The sequence below is a fragment of the Sceloporus occidentalis genome, unplaced genomic scaffold (assembly GCF_023333645.1).
Source record: "Sceloporus occidentalis isolate IW3139 unplaced genomic scaffold, rSceOcc1.0.p SCAF_26, whole genome shotgun sequence".
In the NCBI taxonomy this organism is placed as follows: domain Eukaryota; kingdom Metazoa; phylum Chordata; class Lepidosauria; order Squamata; family Phrynosomatidae; genus Sceloporus; species Sceloporus occidentalis.
Window position 1 is genome coordinate 11,313,683 of NW_028317006.1, and position 20,769 is coordinate 11,334,451.

General features: G+C 41.4%; 2 protein-coding genes across 4 annotated transcripts in view; both read right to left on the bottom strand.

Moving 5' to 3' along the window:
- The window catches only part of LOC149300162 (germ cell-less protein-like 1), a 28,054-nt gene extending 26,692 nt beyond the window's left edge, over positions 1-1,362 (bottom strand). The window contains exons 1-2 of one of the 3 annotated variants that reach the window (XM_089485753.1): positions 1,211-1,362; positions 600-723 (exon numbers count right to left, since the gene is read on the bottom strand). In XM_089485753.1, the coding sequence (XP_089341879.1) occupies positions 600-723; positions 1,211-1,362 (276 nt within the window). The remainder of the gene's footprint in view (positions 1-599; positions 724-1,210) is intronic. The other 2 variants (XM_089485754.1, XM_089485755.1) reach the window with 2 other exon arrangements.
- Positions 1,363-8,178: 6,816 nt separating this feature from the next.
- LOC149300163 (annexin A4-like) lies at positions 8,179-20,085 on the bottom strand. The gene is made up of 12 exons (XM_089485699.1): positions 20,077-20,085; positions 19,564-19,651; positions 18,414-18,508; positions 15,496-15,609; positions 14,941-15,031; positions 14,344-14,423; positions 13,635-13,691; positions 11,228-11,321; positions 10,598-10,693; positions 9,896-9,954; positions 9,370-9,492; positions 8,179-8,238 (listed from the first exon to the last, which is right to left on the bottom strand). Exons 1-12 carry the CDS (start codon positions 20,083-20,085, stop codon positions 8,179-8,181), a joined length of 966 nt encoding a protein of 321 aa, XP_089341825.1.
- Positions 20,086-20,769: the final 684 nt, after the last annotated feature.

Sequence of the window (20,769 nt, forward strand, 5' to 3'; positions counted from 1 at the left end):
GTGTTTGTAATCTGCCTTCGGCCCAAACCCAAGGGGAACGTTGTATGCGACATTCATATTGCCAGTGGGGTACTTGTAGCGGGCGCCAAGTAGGATTTTGTTATTTGAAGCAGGAGAGCAGGAAGACATTCATAAGGTTCTGCGGGGAGTTTCTCCCGGTGCGATTCACCTGACCCGATCAAATGCACCGTACGTCAAGCCAGAGCATTGTGGCAAATAATGCATATTGCCATTTCTGCGACAAAACGTCCAGCAGCACCGTGAATATTTACGTGCTCGTGGTGCAGGCGCGTCAGGAGCGGGTGAGCACTCGCACGAAACGTGGAAATAAAAGATAGTTTCTATTCACGAGACTTTTTCCAAAAATGTATGGCGGGAGTAAACTTCAACAATTCAGTTGAAAAAAAATGACAGAACAGAAAAAGTGGAACTATTGTTTCCAGAAAGGCACATTATATAGGCCAACCACGTGATTAACACACGTCTAAAATAAACTAACTTTACAGTTTTAAAGCCATAGAATATTGGGTGTTTATTATTATTTTTTTTAAACAAATCTATTTATGATTAGGAAACGACAAAAGCAAGAGCAGTCATACCTGACAGAGGTAGATCTTGTGCAGACTCCATTCTTGGTCAAGTGCGCAAATCTTGATGTCGCTGTTCTCCCCGTTAAGGAAGAGGGTCTGGTAAATATACTTGGATGTGCTTTTCAACTTCTTCCTGTGGGAGCAGGGGGGGGGGGGCATAAAATAAATCGTATTAACGTTAATTTCCGGGTATCACCCACATACACATTTGTCTCATAGAATATTGGTTCAGATCCTGTGGATCCATTCATCTTGGTAACAATAATAACAGCTGTTGCGCAAGGCTTGAGAGCTTCTCCAGAATTTAAGCGACCTCCAGAATTTAAACCCATTCCCTTTGAAACAACGAACACAGAATACGACGAATCCCAGAGAAGACATCACCATGCGCAATGTCCCGTGGAAAAATGATACAGCGACATGCTAAACACAGACCAATATAAATGATTCCAAACCACAAAAACAACAGACGGGAGCAGCCTGGTAATGAAGTAAAGAAATTGCCATGCTCCGACGCTTCCCTTGGAGAACGTTTTCTGAAATTTTTCTAAATCTAATAAACACTTCAAGTAGAAATAGTAAAAATAATAATAACAATAATACATTAACAGAATAAATACCTCCGCGGAGTGTTCAGCAAGTTCTCCGTCTCCTCGTCCGTCTCGCTGTCACATGGACACTCCAAGCTTCTCTTCCTCTTTCTGCAATCACATGAGCCAAGCGGCTGTTCGATTGCCTTCTGGCCCAATAGCTTAGTGCCCAAAGAGCCCATAGTCAGAGCCTAAAACATGCAACACGTACATTAGTGCGACGGGAAGAAGACAGCAGCCCACAACTGACAACGGGGAGCATAACACAAACTAATCTTAAGAGCATTTTCTCTCCAAAACAAAAAAAATAAAGCAGGATGTCGGAAAAGCTTCGAGATGGGCAGCCATGGGATAAGGCGAGCAGCCGTGGCTCCTCAAACGTCTAACTTTCTGCAATACAATCGCTAAAGCATGGATCCGTTTCTGGGTAAAAGACAGAGGTCGGATGAGAGCGAAAGAGAGAGAGCGAGAGAGGTCAGAAGCGAGAGAGGTCGGGGGGGGGAGAGAGTTGAAGGAATATAGAGGAGAGTGAAGGAAGAGACAGAAAAAGAGAGAGTGGAGGAGAGAGAGGGTGAGGTATGAGAGAGACAGAAGAAAAAGAGAGACAGAGGCATTAGAACAGCCTGATTTTCAAATGCTTTATATCGAGAAAGGTCCTATTTTTGGGAGAAATTCCGTAACTCCTTACGTATGTCTTGTAACTAACGATCGAGAGCGGCACAGACCCCCCTGTGGTTCTTATACTGTAGCGATGGATTGGGTTAGAGAGAGAAGCTGAACTAGAATGTTGCGTGTGAACTCGGATTCTTTTACCGGTGTGTAACACGGACGCATTACATCCGCGGCAAAAGACAAAGGTATTATTACCAAAATGTCCTTCCTGCGTGAACACATCCGCGCGTGAACACATCCGCGCGTGAACACATCCGCGCGTGAACACATCCGCGCGTGAACACATCCGCGCGTGAACACATCCGCACATCACCCACCGCCAGCAATCTCAAGGCTTTTGCATGCAGCTTCTCATTAAAATGCTGAGAAGCACAAATAGAAAATAATGATTGTCATTTCTGTGACCTAAACAAAAGTTCATCCCCAATAAAACGCAAACGTACCGAAGACACTGGTAGGAGCTAAAAGCACAGAGATGAGCCGGTGGGCCAGCAAAGAGGATGATTATAATTTAGAGGAGAGCGCTGCAATGTAAGCAAAACCGGAGATACACTTGACCCCAAAAGAGGGCACTTGTATGCGCATGCAACGCTTCTCATCTCCACCTACACCGATGGCCCACGATGTTCTAACAGCAGACTTCACATGCTTTCATTAATGGCAGGTACTCTGGTATTCTCAAAAGTGCAGCTTAAGCATGTTTCCACCAAGAAGCACCTTAAAACACGCCAGAGAATGAGAAGGACGTGGGAAGGGATCGCCGTAGGTGACAAACCTCCCGTCTCAGCAAACTATGGTGTCTTTAGTCAGAGCTGAAACCTTTTATGAAGCCAACATAGAAAAGGATATAGAGCCCCATAAGCTTCAAGGGCCACAGAGGTCCCTTCTTCAGGAAGATGGTGAAAGACGTTTCTATCTGATGAAAGTCCCAAAATCTGTTTCATCCCAACCCGGCCAACTAGAATCTTTATCTTTATCTTCTCTTAGAATAAAGAGGTTTTCAATTTGCTTCAACATCTTGGACGCAGAAATGTGATTACTACGCTGGGGTAATGAGCGGTGCCGACTCTCAGTCCCTTGGCCTCATTTATGCCACATCAGTCATAATAATGGGAAGAAATATTAAATCCATTATTAATATTAAAATATTTATTCTCACCCCAAGAATAGTTCTTTCTACTGCCCAGATAACACAAGGGACAGAGATCTCTACCTTAATAAAGTGACCGAAAAGGCAGCTTTGTATTATTTTCAGTGGAGCATGATATGATTTATGGTTTGTTGGAAGAGATATTTCTGTTATTTTGGGGTGTAATAACCGATAGGTGGGTTTCATGTATTTATTATGTGCAATGTAATGTGCGACTGAGGGACACTTCATGGATGTGCTGTAATCCAAGAGAAGACGGAGACTTCTGATGAAGGTGAGACCGTCTAGCGGCCCAACATAAGAAAATAAAAATATATAGGGTCACGTAAGCTTTTGGAGCCCCAGACATCTCTTCACGTCACCAGCTATACCTGCATATCATACCTGTGTATAAAGTTATACTGGCATATTATTACGCACCGTATTACACCCAAGACTTGAAGCTAAAGATATGCCTGCATATTATTACGCTTTGTATTATACTCAACATTTTATGGTAAACCTATACCTGCATATTATTATGCAGCATATTACACCTGAGACTTTATAGTAAAGCTATACCTGCATATTATTATGTAGCATATTACACCCAAGTCTTTACAGCAAAGCTATATCAGCATATTATTACGCAGCATATTACACCCGAGAAATTACAGTAAAGGTATATCAGCATATTATTACACCTGTGACTTTATAGTAAAGCTATACCTGCATATTATACCCGAGACATTACAGCATATTATTATTACACAGCATATTGCACCTGAGACATTACAGCAAAGGTATATTGGCATATTATTACGCAGCATATTACACCTGAGACATTACAGCAAAGGTATATCGGCATATTATACCTGAGACTTTATAGTAAAGCCATACCTGCATATTATTACGCAGTATATTGCACCTGAGACATAACAGCAAAGGTATATCGGCATATTATTAAGCAGCATATTACATCTGAGACTTTATAGTAAAGCTATATCTGCATATTATTACGCAGTATATTGCACCTGAGACATTACAGCAAAGGTATATCGGCATATTATTACATAGCATATTACACCCAAATCTTTACAGCAAATCTATATTGGCATAATATTACACAGCATATTACACCTGAGAAATTACAGTAAAGGTATACCAGCGTATTATTATTACACACCGTATTACACCCGAGATTTTATGGTAGGTTATTATTTAATGTTTTATATAGCACCATTAGATTTCACAACACTGTACAAAGGGTAGGCAGGACATAATTATGTATGACATAACAACCTGACAGGTGAGAAGGGCTTACAATCTAGAGGGAATTAGGGTGTATTCCGCAAACCTGGAGGCAGCCACTGCAGGTAGTAATGTGACATTTGGGGACTCAGGACACTCAGCTTATTAATGGCGGAGCCAACGATGACCCAACAGACCTCTATCGGTCACGCGGTCACTCGCATGGAAAGGACATTGCGCGCTTGTTTAAGATAACACACAGACATCACAAACACGCCAACTCCCGAACTGTGTGCAAAACAGACAACAATACATCAACCAGTGTTTTATAGTAACACACATAAATTTTTTTTTACAAAGTGTGTCTCCTCCTGTTACCGGTGTTTGCCTCTCTGTGACTTACATGATTAACACAAAGTGTAGTGAAGGGATCCCTGGTGACATGAAAAATAGTCTCATGTACAGTAAGGTCACGGTTAGTCAGAGAGTGAGTGAGAGAGTGAGTGAATACTCACATAGAAAAGTTTACAATAGACAGAGCATTGTGGGGTAGGCTTGATATTCTGCAGGGGAGATGCCTCTCATGTACAGTAACAGGTGGTAAGTGCTCCCCGGAGGTGTCACCCACCTGTGTGCTTCCGGGTCAGATCGGGTGTCACAGGCTGGGGAGCCATGAAGAGTTATACAGCAGCTGACAGAGAGGGGGTCACCCACTATCCGATCCAACACATCCCGGTATTCCCGTCACCCAGATCGGGGAACTCTTCAACAAGGGCTGTCAGTACTCAGTGGCTACTTCCCTCCTCACCTTCTGGGTCAAAACGCTGCCACCTCTATTTCACACCGCGTTACTCGATTACAAAGCAGCTCGGGTCACTCTCTATAACACTCCCCGACACCCTGCCTCCTCTCCTCTCATATCCTCTCCGCACCACCCTTCCCGTCCGGCAAACGGATCCCGACTATCCCCTGTCCTATCCGGGTTCTGCTCTCCTGACCGTTGCCCTCAGCGGTCCATCCGGTCGTGAGCCCCCTAAACCTTCGGCTACTTCCGGGAAACTTCCGAAACCACTGGCGGAGTAGCGTAGAAAACCAACTGCTCGCCTCTCGCCTGGCACGCCCATACCATGGTGTCGTAAGAAAAAAGGAGGTGGAGATTCATGAGGCCACGCCCCTAACTTTGTAAACAATGGATCGCTTATAGTTCTTGTCCTAAAGTGACATGCGGCCGCGGTAATGCCGGGGGTCGACTCCTCAGCAATGGCTGACAGTATGCCCAGGATAACTCATACATTCCATGCCTGCATGCCATTGTATTTCGGAAATATTATGCATTGTATCTGTTTTGGGTGATAATGTTTTCAGAGATCTGCATATTAGGCATGTGTATGTGTCTACCAAACACCCTCACTCATCATACTGCCTGCGGGAAGCAATAGAATGGCTCCGTCTTAATCACACAGTCAGACACTCTGACTAATGTGTAGGGAGCAACTGATCTTGCTGCCGTTGCCATAAAGAATCAGCTCAGTGCGGTGTTTAAACAGGAAGTCACCCAAAATATCACATGACTGACAACAATGGCGGCCACCAGGTCTGGATATAAAGAACGTTTATTGGAGCTTTTTGGCATTTGTGTAAATGCCGAAACAACAGCACTGTATGCAGCGATGGGGTTTGTGCTCGTGGAGAAAATTAGTTTTTTTCCAGTGAATGTCTCTTTAATCATAACCGGAAAAGTATCTCCAACACCAGCATCCTCTTGTGACACAAAATGTCATCGAAGGTCTGCAATGCACTAAGAACATAATATTTACAGGGGCCATCTCTGACTCCGTCCCTACAATACCCAGAACAGATATTCTGGGTCAGAACGGGTGAAATGAGAGCTGAGAGTGAGTTTCTTTACTCATCCTAAACAATCGCAGTTTATTAAAAGGCTCTTCTCGTTATGTTTGTATTATGGTTCCACATCATGAAGTTACCTCTCTGGATTTTGATGGAGCAGGACATCCATCAACGTTTCAGGTGCCCACAGCAGGACATCTTCGCTGAGCGGGGGCAGTAGTCATAGCTAGAGGTGTTCGGAGGAGCCAGAACCACCAACCTTCCTTACCTGTCTAGTTACCTTGGATTGATCAGAACGCCAGGAAGACTTCATCATATGGAGGCGCTGTGAGAAAGTAGGAAGCCTCAAGAGAGCTGTGATTGAGGACCTTGATTAATTATACAGCAAAGTGGGTTGTTAAGGGACATCTCCAGATCCTCCTTGTCACCCATCACCTCTGCCCACAAAAACAGGGAAGTGGGATAGGTCAGTTGGACAGTGTCTGAAATCTGGACCGTTCTGACACTTGGGAGGTATGGAGTAGTGTCCTACTACACAACGTACAGTATATATCCAGAGATGGATCTTGGCTGGGCTCTGCCCTAGCGAACCTCCGCGGCTGCCGTCTACCATGTTGACCACTGGGGTGTGATGTAATGTCCCGACGCATTGCATGTCAGCCGCGGAGAAAGGTCTTTGGGCCAACAGCCTGGCCAAGCATAAGTGATGTGCCATTTATGTGTATGAGGATTAGTTACTCCTGTAAACCCAACTCCCCTATCCTTTTAAAATAATACACTGTTAAGTTCTGCTATTTTATACATGCACGCGATCATACTATTCATTAAATAAAACGTGGATGACATTCTTCTCACGTCGCACTCCTCGGAATTCGCAGAGCTACATTAAATGCTGCATTATTCTAAAAGTAATCTGGAGAAGCAATTGTTTCCATTTATTTCTGTCAATTATGTTTCTGTTTTTAAACTAAACATGCTCGTTTCCTTTATTTCTGCGACTATTCATATTAAAGATGCTTTGTTCCTCCAGCTGCACGAACAAGTAGCCTACTCACTCAAGAAGTACAATTTTCTTGAAAACATTATACGGAAAGTATCCAGAAATGCCCCCACAATCCAGAATGTCGGTAGGTGCTCAAGACCAGCTGCAGTTTAAAATATTTTGTTAGCGGATTGGGCCACAATTTTGTATCTATGGCTTGTGTTCATAGATAATGGAGACTGGAAGTCCCCCCTCCGCCATCGCTCGGGGGTCCAAGTCCTTCTGATAGAGGCCTAGCCCGCAGATGGTGTTAGGCCAGTAGCAGCCCCCAGCTCAGTAGGACCCAGTCTAGGGCAGTATGACATCAAAGTTAGCTCATGTATTATATCCTCTATGTGCATATCCTGAATGATCCTCTCATTGTTATAGCACAATGGAGTCTACTGCGGTTCTAGAATGTCATTATATTTGTTTTGCAGAACATAGGTAGGGAAATCTGAATTCCAGACAAGAAGAGCATTAAAGCTGCATTTTATAGCGCATTATAAAACTAATCCATAACTTATACTGCAGCCTATGGAAGAACTGGAATCAAATTAGTGAAGGCCAATTTATCACTGGCAATATAAGCCAGCCTTTTCTGGAGCCATCTTGGGCTCGAATCTGCCGCATGTCTACACGGCTCATTAATGAAGCTCACGGTTACCTTGTGTGGTCATCTCTATACCTCTAAAGATGGTGCCCTCAGCAAGAAGATCCCCTCAGCAAGAAGATCCCCTCAGCAAGAAGATCCCCAGCACAAACTTGCTTGCTGGCCATCCCATTTGCTCAGAGGTTTAGGAATCTTACCCATCACGCAAAAGTAAAACCCATTAATATTCAAGATATTAGAAAATGTTATATAGGGTTGAAGCCATTCCTGTCCCAAGAATGCTAACTGCACTGTGGTTCAATATAGAAACCAGTATGAATTTTTGTACGTTTAGTGCCACGTTCCCAGAGGGTAAATAAAATAATCAGAATCAAATAATCATAAAAAGGCACCAGCGATTTATTTGTAATCAAGTCGTTTGTTTATAGGTTGAGATGTATTCTGGACGCAGTAGTTCCATTCATTCAGTCTTCTCCTCCGCAGAGTTTCAAGAGAGCTTTTCTATAATCTCCAGAGCAGTCTCCCTGGAAAGAAAAAAAATATTTTTATTTTATTATTTTTAAGAAACTCTAAAGGCATTTCAATCCAACATGTTCACTCCATAACTGCTGGGTGCACTTACTCGTTGGAAGAATATTTACCCGGCATTCTATGCATCTCTTTGCCAGTGTATGAATTGTTAAATTTGATAGTTTTTTTGTATTTAATGGTCTATATATTGTGACACTGGATGCCCCAGGAAGGTGATTTTGTTCATTGTATCTTGTGCACAGGTGCTGTACACATCATGAATATGGGTCCCTGGGGTAAAGCAATTGGAGATCAGGGTGGGCCAATGCTCCAGACTCCTTCACCGTGGAGAAAGACCATAAAACATTGACTGTCCAGTCCAGGACCTTCAAGAAACAGATGCAGACCATGGACAAGTCCCTGAAATCTAACATTCAGGGGGTCTAAGGGGAGAGGATGCTTCTCTGTGTTCCCAGGGTAAGTTAAAGCCCCGCCAAGCGAGGCAATAAGTGCCTAGACTGAGGGAGGTTTTCCAGAGCCTGGCTTAGTTGGGTCTGGCAGAGAAGATAAAGATAGTAGACACTTAGGCTCCTCAGCAAAGTATAAATCAGAGGTTGCCCAAACTGGGAGCTAGTCTTACTTTATGATTTTGTTTAGGGGTGCTATGTTCACCTGCAAATAAAAATCTCAGTTCATCAGAACATTGCGGTTCATGAGGTTTATGGGCTTTAAGATCTGAAAAGTGACCCTCAGCTAAAAGGATTTGTTACAATATGCAAGCTTTTAATCATCTTCCTGCAATAATACATTTTCCTGAGGACATACTTGAAATAAATCAGCTCAATGGATTATTTCGGGCGAATATTTTATAAATAAATGATCTACAGAACCAGCCTCTTGGATGTAAAGCTGAAATCCTGTAGATTTTTGTGTAATATCACTCAGATTTCGTTTTTTAAATGGAATGTGTTGCGCTCTGGTAGCATAGGGGCCTGGCATACCCCTAATAAAAAGAAGTGCTATGAAAACCAAAGGGGTTTTATGTATAAATAGGAAAAGAAGAAGATTTCTCAGCGCGAAACGCTTCATACATAGCCCTTGGGCGTAGTTCTGGAAGATGCAGCATTGTTTGATTGAATTCTTACCTTGATAAAGGAATGAAGGGATTTCCCGTATGCTTTCTTGAACTCAGAACGGATCTCCAGCATGTCAATTTCACAGCGGGAAACCATGACTCTGATCAGCGTGCTGTCATCTGTGCCCAGACCCTGAGAAAAAGCAAAACATTAACAGTTTAACTGGCAAAAAAAGACTAACCTGCGTAACTCAACAAAATGTGTTCTCATCATACACGGAAGATTCATTTGTTTAATAATCCACTGTTACTATGGAAATTCACATATTAGAAAATGATTGAGCCTCTGTTTATCCATTAGCTGCTCTCGCGTCACTTGATTTAATCTTAAACGCAATAAATTAGCCCCTGGTGCACATAGTGAAAGACATAAAAAAGGTAATATTTTTAAATGTGGTATAACAGGTTAAGATATGGGAGGATAATGAGCTAATCAGCCTTTTTTTTTTTTTTTAATAAAATACCCATTTGTCAACAAATTAACCCAATACTAGCTTATTAATGAATTACATCAGAGTTTAATATATAAGCCTCACCTTCATTGACTTGTATAACCTTTCGGCAAAGTAGGCCGGTCTGTTCTTCATACATTTCACTGCAAGACAAATAAAGGAGATAAAATTACACGGTAACTAAAAGCATAAATAAATAACCTTTTAAAAAAAAAAAAATAGACTGAAATGGTCACCCTATGACATTTTAGGATATGGATTAGATTATAGATAGGATATATCTTTTTTTTAATGCTGAAAATGAACTACAGGTAGTTCTTGGGTGTGTTGTTTACCTAGGCATGTGCAAAGCCATTTTCTTCCAGGATGCTAAAGCTGGGCATGATGAGAGTTTTGACTCCAGAACAGTTAAAAAGCTTTTATTGCATGCGGTCCTAGTTCTAGGCCTTCTTCTGTATAATATGTACTTGCTCCAGAATTTGGAGTAATGCCTCTCCAATACCCTGGGCTTCCCCTTACACTACACAGTATGACAAACTATAGAATATATACTTCCTGTTACATCCTAGAAATCACCGTTTTTGTGAATATGCCTTCAAAGTTACCTAAAAACATGGATACTACCGGTTAAGTCAGGTGCACGACTACAAAGTAACGCTATCCTGTTACTCATCCTCCACCTTTGCAACCAACAATGTCTTCTAAAGGTTTGCGCGACAGAACCATACAGCTTCTTCAGCAAATCCGTACACAATGAAAATTAGCATAAAATGAAATAACACATACCGATAGCCAGGAGAGCGTCTTCAAAGTGTCCAGACATTTCAGATTTTATACTGGCCTCAAGGTCTTTCTTCGCAATCTTTTTGTATTCTTCAAAGACTGAGAGAGAGAGAAAAAAAAAAAACAAAAAAAAAATAAAAAAAAAATAAATAAATAAATAAAAATAAAAAAAAATAAAAAAAAATAAAAAATCGGACAAGCGTATCAAAAAAGTAGACTATAACTATTTTGTGCTTAAAATAACATAAGGGTGTAGCATTCATTGACAACGTCTTAGATGTAATGTAGGAACCCAAGACGTTCCAGCTGAATTGGAAGATGGATAATATAGTAAAGAATTCTAAATAATTATATATCGAGTACGAGACAAAGTCAAGTTGGTTCAGAGTCTTCTGCAAAGATTTTTAAGTGTACGACTTAAATGTTTTGTATAAGAACACACATGTATTGGGTATATTCATGAAGCCCCAGTTTCAGAAGATGCTGGGCAGCTGCAGCATCAGTTACAGGGAGACATTGCACCAAAAACAGCCCCGTTCTTCCCAAATGTGAGTAGAGAACTTGTTCTGCCCAAAGCTCACTAGCCTGATTTATAAAACATTCGGGCAATAATGTTAAAAATACGGTAGTTACCCTTTAATAAATGTTTTCTGTTTCTAGTGCAAAGAATGGTCAAGAATTTCACTTCATCTGTTCCCCACTTCTTCTCGCCAGCTTCATAAAGATCCTAGGAACAAAGAACCAAATTAAACATTTTTCCCTCCCCAGAGTCCTCTCCAAACCGGACATTTTGTTACAATCAGGAGCTTTGTTAACATTACTCAAGAGCTTTTGCTGAAAAGATTATTTAAACTAGACAGTTGCATTTTACAGTTGCCCTTCTTTCACTCACTCAGAAGCTGTACCAAAAATCAAGGCAAACGGCCTGGAGGAAAAGCATGTCCGCCATATTGTTTTAGCGCATATATATATATATATATAATTGCATTTATACACACACACACACACACACACACACACTATATCACCACTCCCAAGGATTGTGCCACAGCGGTGAAAGATATTAAATATATTGGCTCTAATATATTATTAATCAAAAAGAATCCAAGAGCAGCCAATCTGGAAGTCACTGAAAGAAAACAGCAGATACCAGTATTTTTCTAGAAGAGATATATATTATATTTTTTTATTTATTTATTTATTTTTAAAGGCAGAAAAATGAAATAGACATTCTTGTTTTAAGGTTATTCACAGCTTTTGTTGAGATTGAAACAGGTCTGAAAACAAGGTATGGAAAGCGCTGCCCAGCGTCCAACCCAAATGTCACCTCCAGTGCCAAAAAGCATAGCACAAAGCTCCGTATGAAACTAAAAAGCGACTTTTTCCCCCCCGTTCTCGGCAGCAAGAGAGAATTGTTAAGCGAAAAGAAACCAGCTGACTCCTTTGTGTATTGTAAAACACAGCATGTGTCTGTATCCGACGCGTCTCGGTGCCAAACCATGAATTTTCAGAAACGGGGAAACACGTCAGATTCTATTCAGAACCAAAGATCTTTACATACCATGGATTCCTGCTGTCACCAAGTGAATTATGTATATGCAGCATTGACTAATGCCAATTATATCACTAATTCACAGACAACTATTGAATGTTATACGGAACTTGAAATAAAGCTGGATGGAGACATTCTCTACATACATTATTTTTGCGTGGGACGGTACCAGTTTTATACTCTACCTCGCTGTCCCACACAAATCTACCTCTGTTCCACTTTATGAGGACAGCGGGATTTAGGACCTAATGGTGCGCATGCACTGTAGCGCTGACACTCTGCCTCCCAAGCCCCATTCCCCGGTGGTTAAAAGTTGGGAGGGGGGGGCAGGTGCCATGGGTCAGGGTTAGGGCAGTGTTCAAGGTACATACGCCGCTCTGGACCGTCCATTCTAAGGATGACAGGTTCCGGAAAAGCCAAATGGAAAATCACTGACCAAGGTACAATAGGCTTCACTTTTTAAAAGCAGTATATTATTATTATTATTATTAATAATAATAATAGCATCGGACTATGGTCGTGGCACCAAATGCAGAAACTCAGTCTGCTCTCCAACTGCACTATAATGTAATATTTAACCGTCTGCACTGTAATATAAGATATTTCACCTATAAGTGAAACATCCTCCCTCTACAAGGTGCAACCTCATCATTAAATATGTTACACAGAACGGCTATATTTTATATGTAGTTTAACACGGTTTTTGTACTCCATTTTTGCATTTCAACGCATTCCCTTACTTAGCATTAATGTTTCCAAACAAAAAACCCCAAACTATTTTGAGCGCTGTATAATTTAATTAAAAAAAAAAACTATTTTATCTCCCACGCTCTGATTAAAGTGCAATTATATCTCTCAAAATCTTATAGAGCGGATATCCAAGGTCAGCCCCCCCCCGATTGAGGGTCCTCAACTCCTAAGTATGCGTGAACCTTCATTATATTAAAGTTGTACAGCACCGCAGACTATATTAGGGTGTAATAAATACATAATACAACTACTGTAAACAGAAAAATACTTGTGGATCATATTATGGAGCAAGAAAGCTAGTTCAATTATACCAATTACACATACACTGTACACACACACACACACACACACACTAGGTCATTTAGCTAAAATGCAGTTACTTTAAATGATAATGGAAGTTTATTTTGGGGTCATTTGTATTTCATAGGATAGGACATCTGATACTACTGTTAAGAAATTTTAAAACCGTTGTACAGCTAAAAAGATATCCAGCTGGCTCATCTCATCTACCCTTCTGGAATCATTTTACTTTAGGGTCGCTTTATGCACATCCCAAGCTTTCTTGAATCCCTTTACAGGTGTTTGCCTGTACCACTTCTCCTGGAAGTCTGTTCCAGGTATGTACTACCCTTCTGTAGCAAAGAATTGTCACATTACCCCTTTGTCTTCCATTCTCTAACTTTAAATATTGCCCTTTAGCTTTTAACTCAAAATACCTATGGCTGGATTGACACTAACCTTAGCATCTTGTTTAGCCAGGGATTCGTCTACATTGCTGCTTTGGTCTCTGCCGCCCTGTGGGGGAAAAAAAAAAAAGTATGTAATGAAGTTACAGTAACATTATCTAGAAACAAACAAATGTAATCTAATGTCCCTACTGAGCTAAAAAATAAATAAATACAATTAAAATAGGGTGTGTTCTGAGCACAGGGTGTGTGTGTGTGTATATATATATATATATATATATATATATATATATATATATATATATATATATATATATGTATGTTCATGTATATAACATATAAACAGATCGATATGGGAGACTATGCGACTGTGCCATGTGGTTTAAATTGTAATTTGTTTTTATAAAACAAATTAACAAAAAAACAAAACACCTTGTATAGACTAATGTGTATGGCAACAGATCATGACAAATGCATCGGAGGCCAATAGAAGAAGTAGTTGGAGAACCAACATTCTAGAGCATATGAGAGCCTTTATGGCTAGCGGAAACTTATGCATACTAATCTCACGTCATCACTAGTTCCAGGCCCCCCGACTATTTACGTTCGTCAGATGACTGCATTATGTGAAGGTGATGACATCATCATCACTACACGAAGTTAGCCTTTTTTCTGGAGTGAACATTATAGAATTAAGGTGTGCGAATACACAGTCATATATAGATAAAACTACAATTCCTTGAAAAGACGGTTTTACTTACAGCAGCCAAAGACACCAGCACTCGCTGGAACATGAAAGATGTATCAGAACAAATGTCGTCCTCCAGAGATTTCCCACATTCTGCAAAGCAGCACAAAAAGATAAAAGATCGGTCACCGGCAGCGTGATAACAAGAGATGCTGGTATATGAACAATCACAAGCTAACCCGTGCAGCACATTACACCAACACACTACAGAGAAACCGATGGATGAACCAAGAAAAGAAAAGATTAAATAAAATGTTTAATACTAGATTTCTAAGAAATTGTTATTTCTCAACTAATCACAAAGATTCATACAGTGCGTCTGCAGTATTTGGCTGGGGAGGGAGCATCAGACAGATAATCCATTACATATTATGGCCCCCATGTATATACTTTATGTGCCCAGCGCATAACCCGCTACTACTCTTCTTCCTCATCAAAGCCTCCTTAGCATGACCGTAACACGCTACTAACATGCCCTGTGCGTGTTCATGTAAGCTTTCTTAGTAGCAGCAGAAGGATGGGTGACAAAAGTAATCGGCTCAGAAATGGAACTTATATAGTTAAGCAAATCTACTATAGAGAGACGCGAGTTGCTGAGAGTCCAACTTACTCAGTCTGTAAGTCACGTTTATGTTTCTAATCTCTTCTGTTGAGCGAGAAGCCAAAATTTCAATCAGACACCCCTCATCTGTGCCGGCACCCTGAAAACAAACATACCCGGTATAACAGAATATATAATCTAGGTACCCAATAAACATTGAATATATACATACTTAAATACACATTAGACAGAAACAATCCAAAGCCGTAGCATGCGTTAGGAGTAAGCTTAGAAGACCTGATTAGTATTCATGTGGTCACCGTCACAACATCACAAAACAGATACACGTCCTGGGGTAGATTGATATTATCATCATTATCTTTTATTTATATAGCGCCAATAGTGTACGCAGTGCTTAATACAATACATATATATTCAAGGGGTATAACAAGATTAGAACCGACAGACTAAGACAAACCGATACAATAGGTGGAGAGAGCCCGGCTCGCAAATTCACCATCTGTTTTTTCTTTATATCACAATTTAAAGGATTGCCGGTTTAATGCATTTGCTTTTGGGGGGGGGGGGTAATTCCTACTATACACAAAATAGATAATCACTCACCTTCATGGCTTTCTTGAGCTCCTGTACATCATACAGAGTAATTGGGGTCAACAGGCCAACGATCACTTTCTCAAAGTTTCCTGTGAGCTCAGATTTTAAATCATCCTCCAAATCCTAGACACAAAAAATAAAAAATATTAAAAAAGTAAAAAAAAAAAAATCCCCAAGAGGCTAGCAGTTCAAAGGATTCCCTTAATTTAGCAACCATGTCACATTAAGAGAGAGACCAGATGCGTCAGCACTCCCACGTTTCTAAAGCAGCGCCACTCCAGCATGAAGATCACATAAGGAAAAGTGCAAGAAAAATTACAAAAATGGAAAAAAATAAATAAAAATGGAGTCAGTTCCTTGCCTGATCATCAGAAGAAATATAATTTTGGACAAAGGATAAAAGCACGTAAGAGTAATAGTCACCACCACATTAAAATAATCTTAACCTCAAAAATATGCAGCATTTTTGTTATTCTGGTAATAATAATATTTTGTTTCGTCGTCTAATTACTCGTCTCCTACACTGAATTTTGCATTGTTGTACAGTGGGGTAAGACTAAACAGCTTGGTGTGGCATCTCCCTAGTCATCTAGAGGCGCGGAGAATGCATATTTGTAGAATGGCGCCAATAACTATATGCTGTTAGCAGGGCTACCTATAGGGGGCGCCAAAGTCTGCACTGCACCAGGCCCAGCACTTCAAAAGCAAGTTAGAAAACTTTCCCAAAGTGGCATACAATGCTGATCTTAGCGTGGGAAACCCACATGTACCTATGTGCGCAGGGGAGGGCTGGCAGCCTAAGGCCTGGGGGCAAGTCTAGTCAACTGGCCCATTGCACCATCAAAGCGGCTGCGAGCGACATTGAAAGCGGCCGTCGTGCGGCAGTCACTCCACCAGCGCCTAATGAAATTAAAGTGGCCGGCGTGCACGCACCGCATGCCTCAGCTCTTCATCCCACCACTTTTAAGACGTGGGAAGAGGAGCTGAGGCATGGCCATTGGGTCTGACAGCCGCATGATGCAGGGGGGTACCTAGAGTATTTGGCACCTGTGGCAGACCCTGTATGTGGCACCCCCCCACACACACTTTAAAACTGCATAGTTTCTATGGTTAGGCAAACATTGACAGGGGTACAGCATATTTGTTATCATTATATACTTAGGGATTATGCGGTACCACCGTCAATGTGTGCCTATACATTGAGCCAGACACTGACAACCCCTATCACTATATACTAAGCCAAACATTGATGTGGTGTAGGCTTACCACTTTAGTGACTGGCATAGTATATAGTAGGGATGCAACGAAATGAAAATTCTGGACTGAAACTGAAAATTCTGCATTCACTTGGCAAAAACTGGAAAAAATAAAAAAACAAAAAAAAAAAACAAAAAAAACTTTAAAATACTTTATTAAAAGTAACACCAAAATTAGACAAAAAAAATCAATAACAATATTAACACACATATACATATATACATATATATATATATATATATACACACACACACACACACACAATATTATGGGGTTTTTTTGTTTTCTTTTGTTTATTTTTATTTTTTTATAGAGTACCAGCACCAATAAGAGTCAGAACATAATATATGAAGGATAAAAAGGACTGTAGAGGACGGTCCGGGTGATATAGGACAATAGTCTTTACATTTTTTGTGAGGGTGCCGCACATGAAGCCCATGGAGCAGCGCAGCTTAGGCGGAGTGGGCCTTGACAGAGCTAGGTGGTGTGCAAAAAGGAATGATTTAATTTAATTGGTTTAGAATTGTTATGGGTGGGGTTATTGGTAAGGTATATAAGTGGCAACCATTTTGTAAACGGTCACTTAACTGCTTTTCTAAATCCTGGTTGTCCCACCCTCCCTCCCTTTAAGTTGGGTTGTGGGGGGTGACTACCCCGTTTGGTCACAGCGGCGGGGATAGTTGGGGATTATTGCCTAATACGGTGTTTTGTTATGTTTTTGGTTAATAATTTGACTTGGTTCAAGTTATTGGTTTAGGTTTCGAGCTGGCCTGTGGCTCAGAACCTGGGGTGGTGTAGGGGTGTCTCGGTATGCCCCTGCATTGGTGGTATGGTTAAATCGGTGGTGTAGGGGTGTCTCGGTATGCCCCTACATAGTTATAATTTGGTTAAACGGTCTGGTGGGGGTGTCTCGGTACATCCCTATTGTGGTCAATATGTTAATGTGGAGGCACCTGGTATGTGTTGGTGCCATTGTTATATGGTTAATTTATTGGTTATGTGAGGTCATTGTCAGTGTTAATAAGATGTAAACTGTTAATTATGTTAACCGGGGTGGCTGGGTTGACAATGACCTCTAAATATTGTATATATGTTAATAAAGCTGTGGACAAAATATTTTGCACCCAAATAAAGTGTCTGAGTCATTATTTGGGTATGGGGTACGGTCTTCCTGGGCACAAACTCAACTATGCGCTTGTCATGTCCATTTGCACAACAGCACTTAACACCCCCTGTCTGGGGATGGGAGCCTGATGGGCAAATTGCAAGCTTTAGGGCACAGTGGCCTCATTACAAGGATGGGGGGGCTTTAAGTTTGTACTGAGCCCCAGTTTCTGATGGTGGCCATGAAGCCTAAATGCAGCCACCAGTAACATGAACTAACAGCTTTGCTCAGATCTCTGAAGAAAAATGAGGCTCGACTGTCACCTTAACAACAAAGACCAGGCCAAGAATTAAATAGAATGAAATATATGTCACTTCAGACTAAGCAATGTGTTCCTACATTCTGTTAGATTACATGCCTCCAACAGGAAATTAATCATTATTACTTTAATATGAAAACACATACAGAACAATATAATCAAGCACATGCATCATAATTATTGACCTCATCGAAGGCAAGATTAGGATAATCAGTCCCCGCAGAGTCCCTAATTCCCTCGCCTTACCTTGCCCACAGAAGCTTTGTAGGCGGTTTTAATTTCCTGGCGCTGAGCAAGGCTTCTGTTTGTGATCACATCGATAATGGCATCTTCATCAGTGCCTGTTAGACAGAGATATGGGGTGAGATGCGGGTACACCTCGCAAGAAGGCAATGGAACCCAACCTGCGACTGCCCAGCCATTAAGGAGTCCACGGGAGGTCAAGCGCCAAACTGGGACCCAATGCATGCAAATGCACACTTCAAATGTGGGTGGCTGTGATGTCGTCAGAACCATCTTACAATGCTTGCTATGGCTAATGGGCCCAACAAAGTATTATTATTTCCAACACAACTATCACCAGCCAGCAAATTAAGGAACTTCCTCATTTTAGAAACGGTTGGATAGAGTTTGTTTCTTTACCATTAACTTCTATGGTCAACTTATGCGACTATATGCTCATACATTGAAATTTGTAACTAGACTCTGTATTAGACTTGTGCATTCATTTTCGGGGAATATGAAAACGAACACGAAGGGTGCGTTTTCGTTGTTCAGCCCGAATACCGAAGAAACGAACATGGCGGCAGGCAAAACATATACAAAGACAAAGACACACAACAGGAAGAATATTCGTGTTGGTCTACGTATACTAATCTCCCTGGCCCCTTCCCATCTAACCAGTTGGTTGATGCTAGAGGAGGCCCCTGCCGGCGACCAATAGAGTCGCACTTGTAGACATTTAACTCCTGAAGGCGAACCTACGGATTTCCGCTCCCGTTAACCCCTGCGATGCTGCGTAGATAATGGGAGCGGAAATCCGTAGGTTTGCCGTCAGGAGTCGTACGGACCTTTAACTTCTGGAGCAGGGAGACCACTGGTCTCCCCTGGCCGAGTTTCAGCACCAGGATTTTAAAAGTCTGTACGAGTGACTCTATTGGTCGCAAGCAGGGGGCTCGTCTGCCATCGGCCATTGAAGTGCAGGTGCTCGTACCGACCTTTAAAATCCTGGTGCCAAGCTAACACGAAGAACGTACACGAATATTCACCCAAACCAAACACAGGAACGGGTGAATGTTCGTGGAATACGAAGATTTTTCCCCCAAATAGACGAACATGAAGAGTTGGCCGGCGCCCAAGTCTACTCTTTATTCTATCAGAACTATCGAGTACTTACCCGCGCCTTTCATGGACTTTCTCAACTTCTGAACATCTTCAGCTGCATTAAAGTTGGCATAAGGTTTAATGGTGCCTTTACTCCCCACCTAAACCAGAAAGAAACAAACAAACAATCTGTAAAATTAAAAATCTGCTTTTATAAAAACATTTCTAAGATCTTATCTCTACTGCTGATGTGGGCCAACAGTAATATGAAACGCATGGATAATAAAGCTCAATCATTTTAGGCTCTGCAATAAAGTGGCCGTGGCGGAGACGTGTAAACATCATATGCTCTCGGAGAGATAAGCCTAATGGTCCTGCCATTAAACGACCAGATCTCAATTTTGTTCTTAGAAGGCATGAGGATGGCTCAAACACAGATGTGTGCAAGGTAAGTAACAGGAGGCCATGGGCCGGAGATCGGACGGCTTATCTGAAATCATTGCCTTCTTATCAGTATCCGATAGCGTGGGTTTATGCTTATCATATGGATTTGTTAAATATGCACCAGAAGGCAGTTAATACTCACGGTTGCCATGACTTGATAACAGTTAGTGGATTTTTAAACAGATGTCTCCTGGAATAAAAAATATATTATAAATAATTAACACAGATTGTTCTCAGGGCCTCTTAATGACCACAACCATAATACAAACACAAAATGTATCACCACAAATCCCTCTCAGTGGAGAATATCTGCACCCCAACTTCACCCCGCAGCTCAGACTACACACACCCCAACCTGTGGAGTGAACATAGCCAGGGCATTGAGTCCACTCATGTTTTCTATTCCTGCTAAACTAGTTCTATCGGTATCACAAATCCTAGATATCCAGGGTCCTTAAAAACAATGAATGGATTTTACACTGCAAATTACTAACGAACACACACACACACACACACTACTGCTCAGGTTTGGGTCAGTTAGAAATTGTTTTTTGTAAAAAGATACTTTTGTCAATTAAAATAACATGAAATGGATCAGAAATACAGATGGTGTTAATGTTAAAAATGACTAAGTGGAAGCGGCTGATTTTTAATGTAATATCTTCATAGGCGTACAGAGGCCCTTTATCACTCCCATCACCGTACCTGGGAACTTCTGGGCTCCGGCTACCCGGTGCCTCCCCTTGCGGGACGCAGCCAGGACTGCACACCGACGTCAGCGGGCAGTCCCGTCATGTCGGTGGGAGGTCCCCCTGATGTCACCCCCATTTAAAGG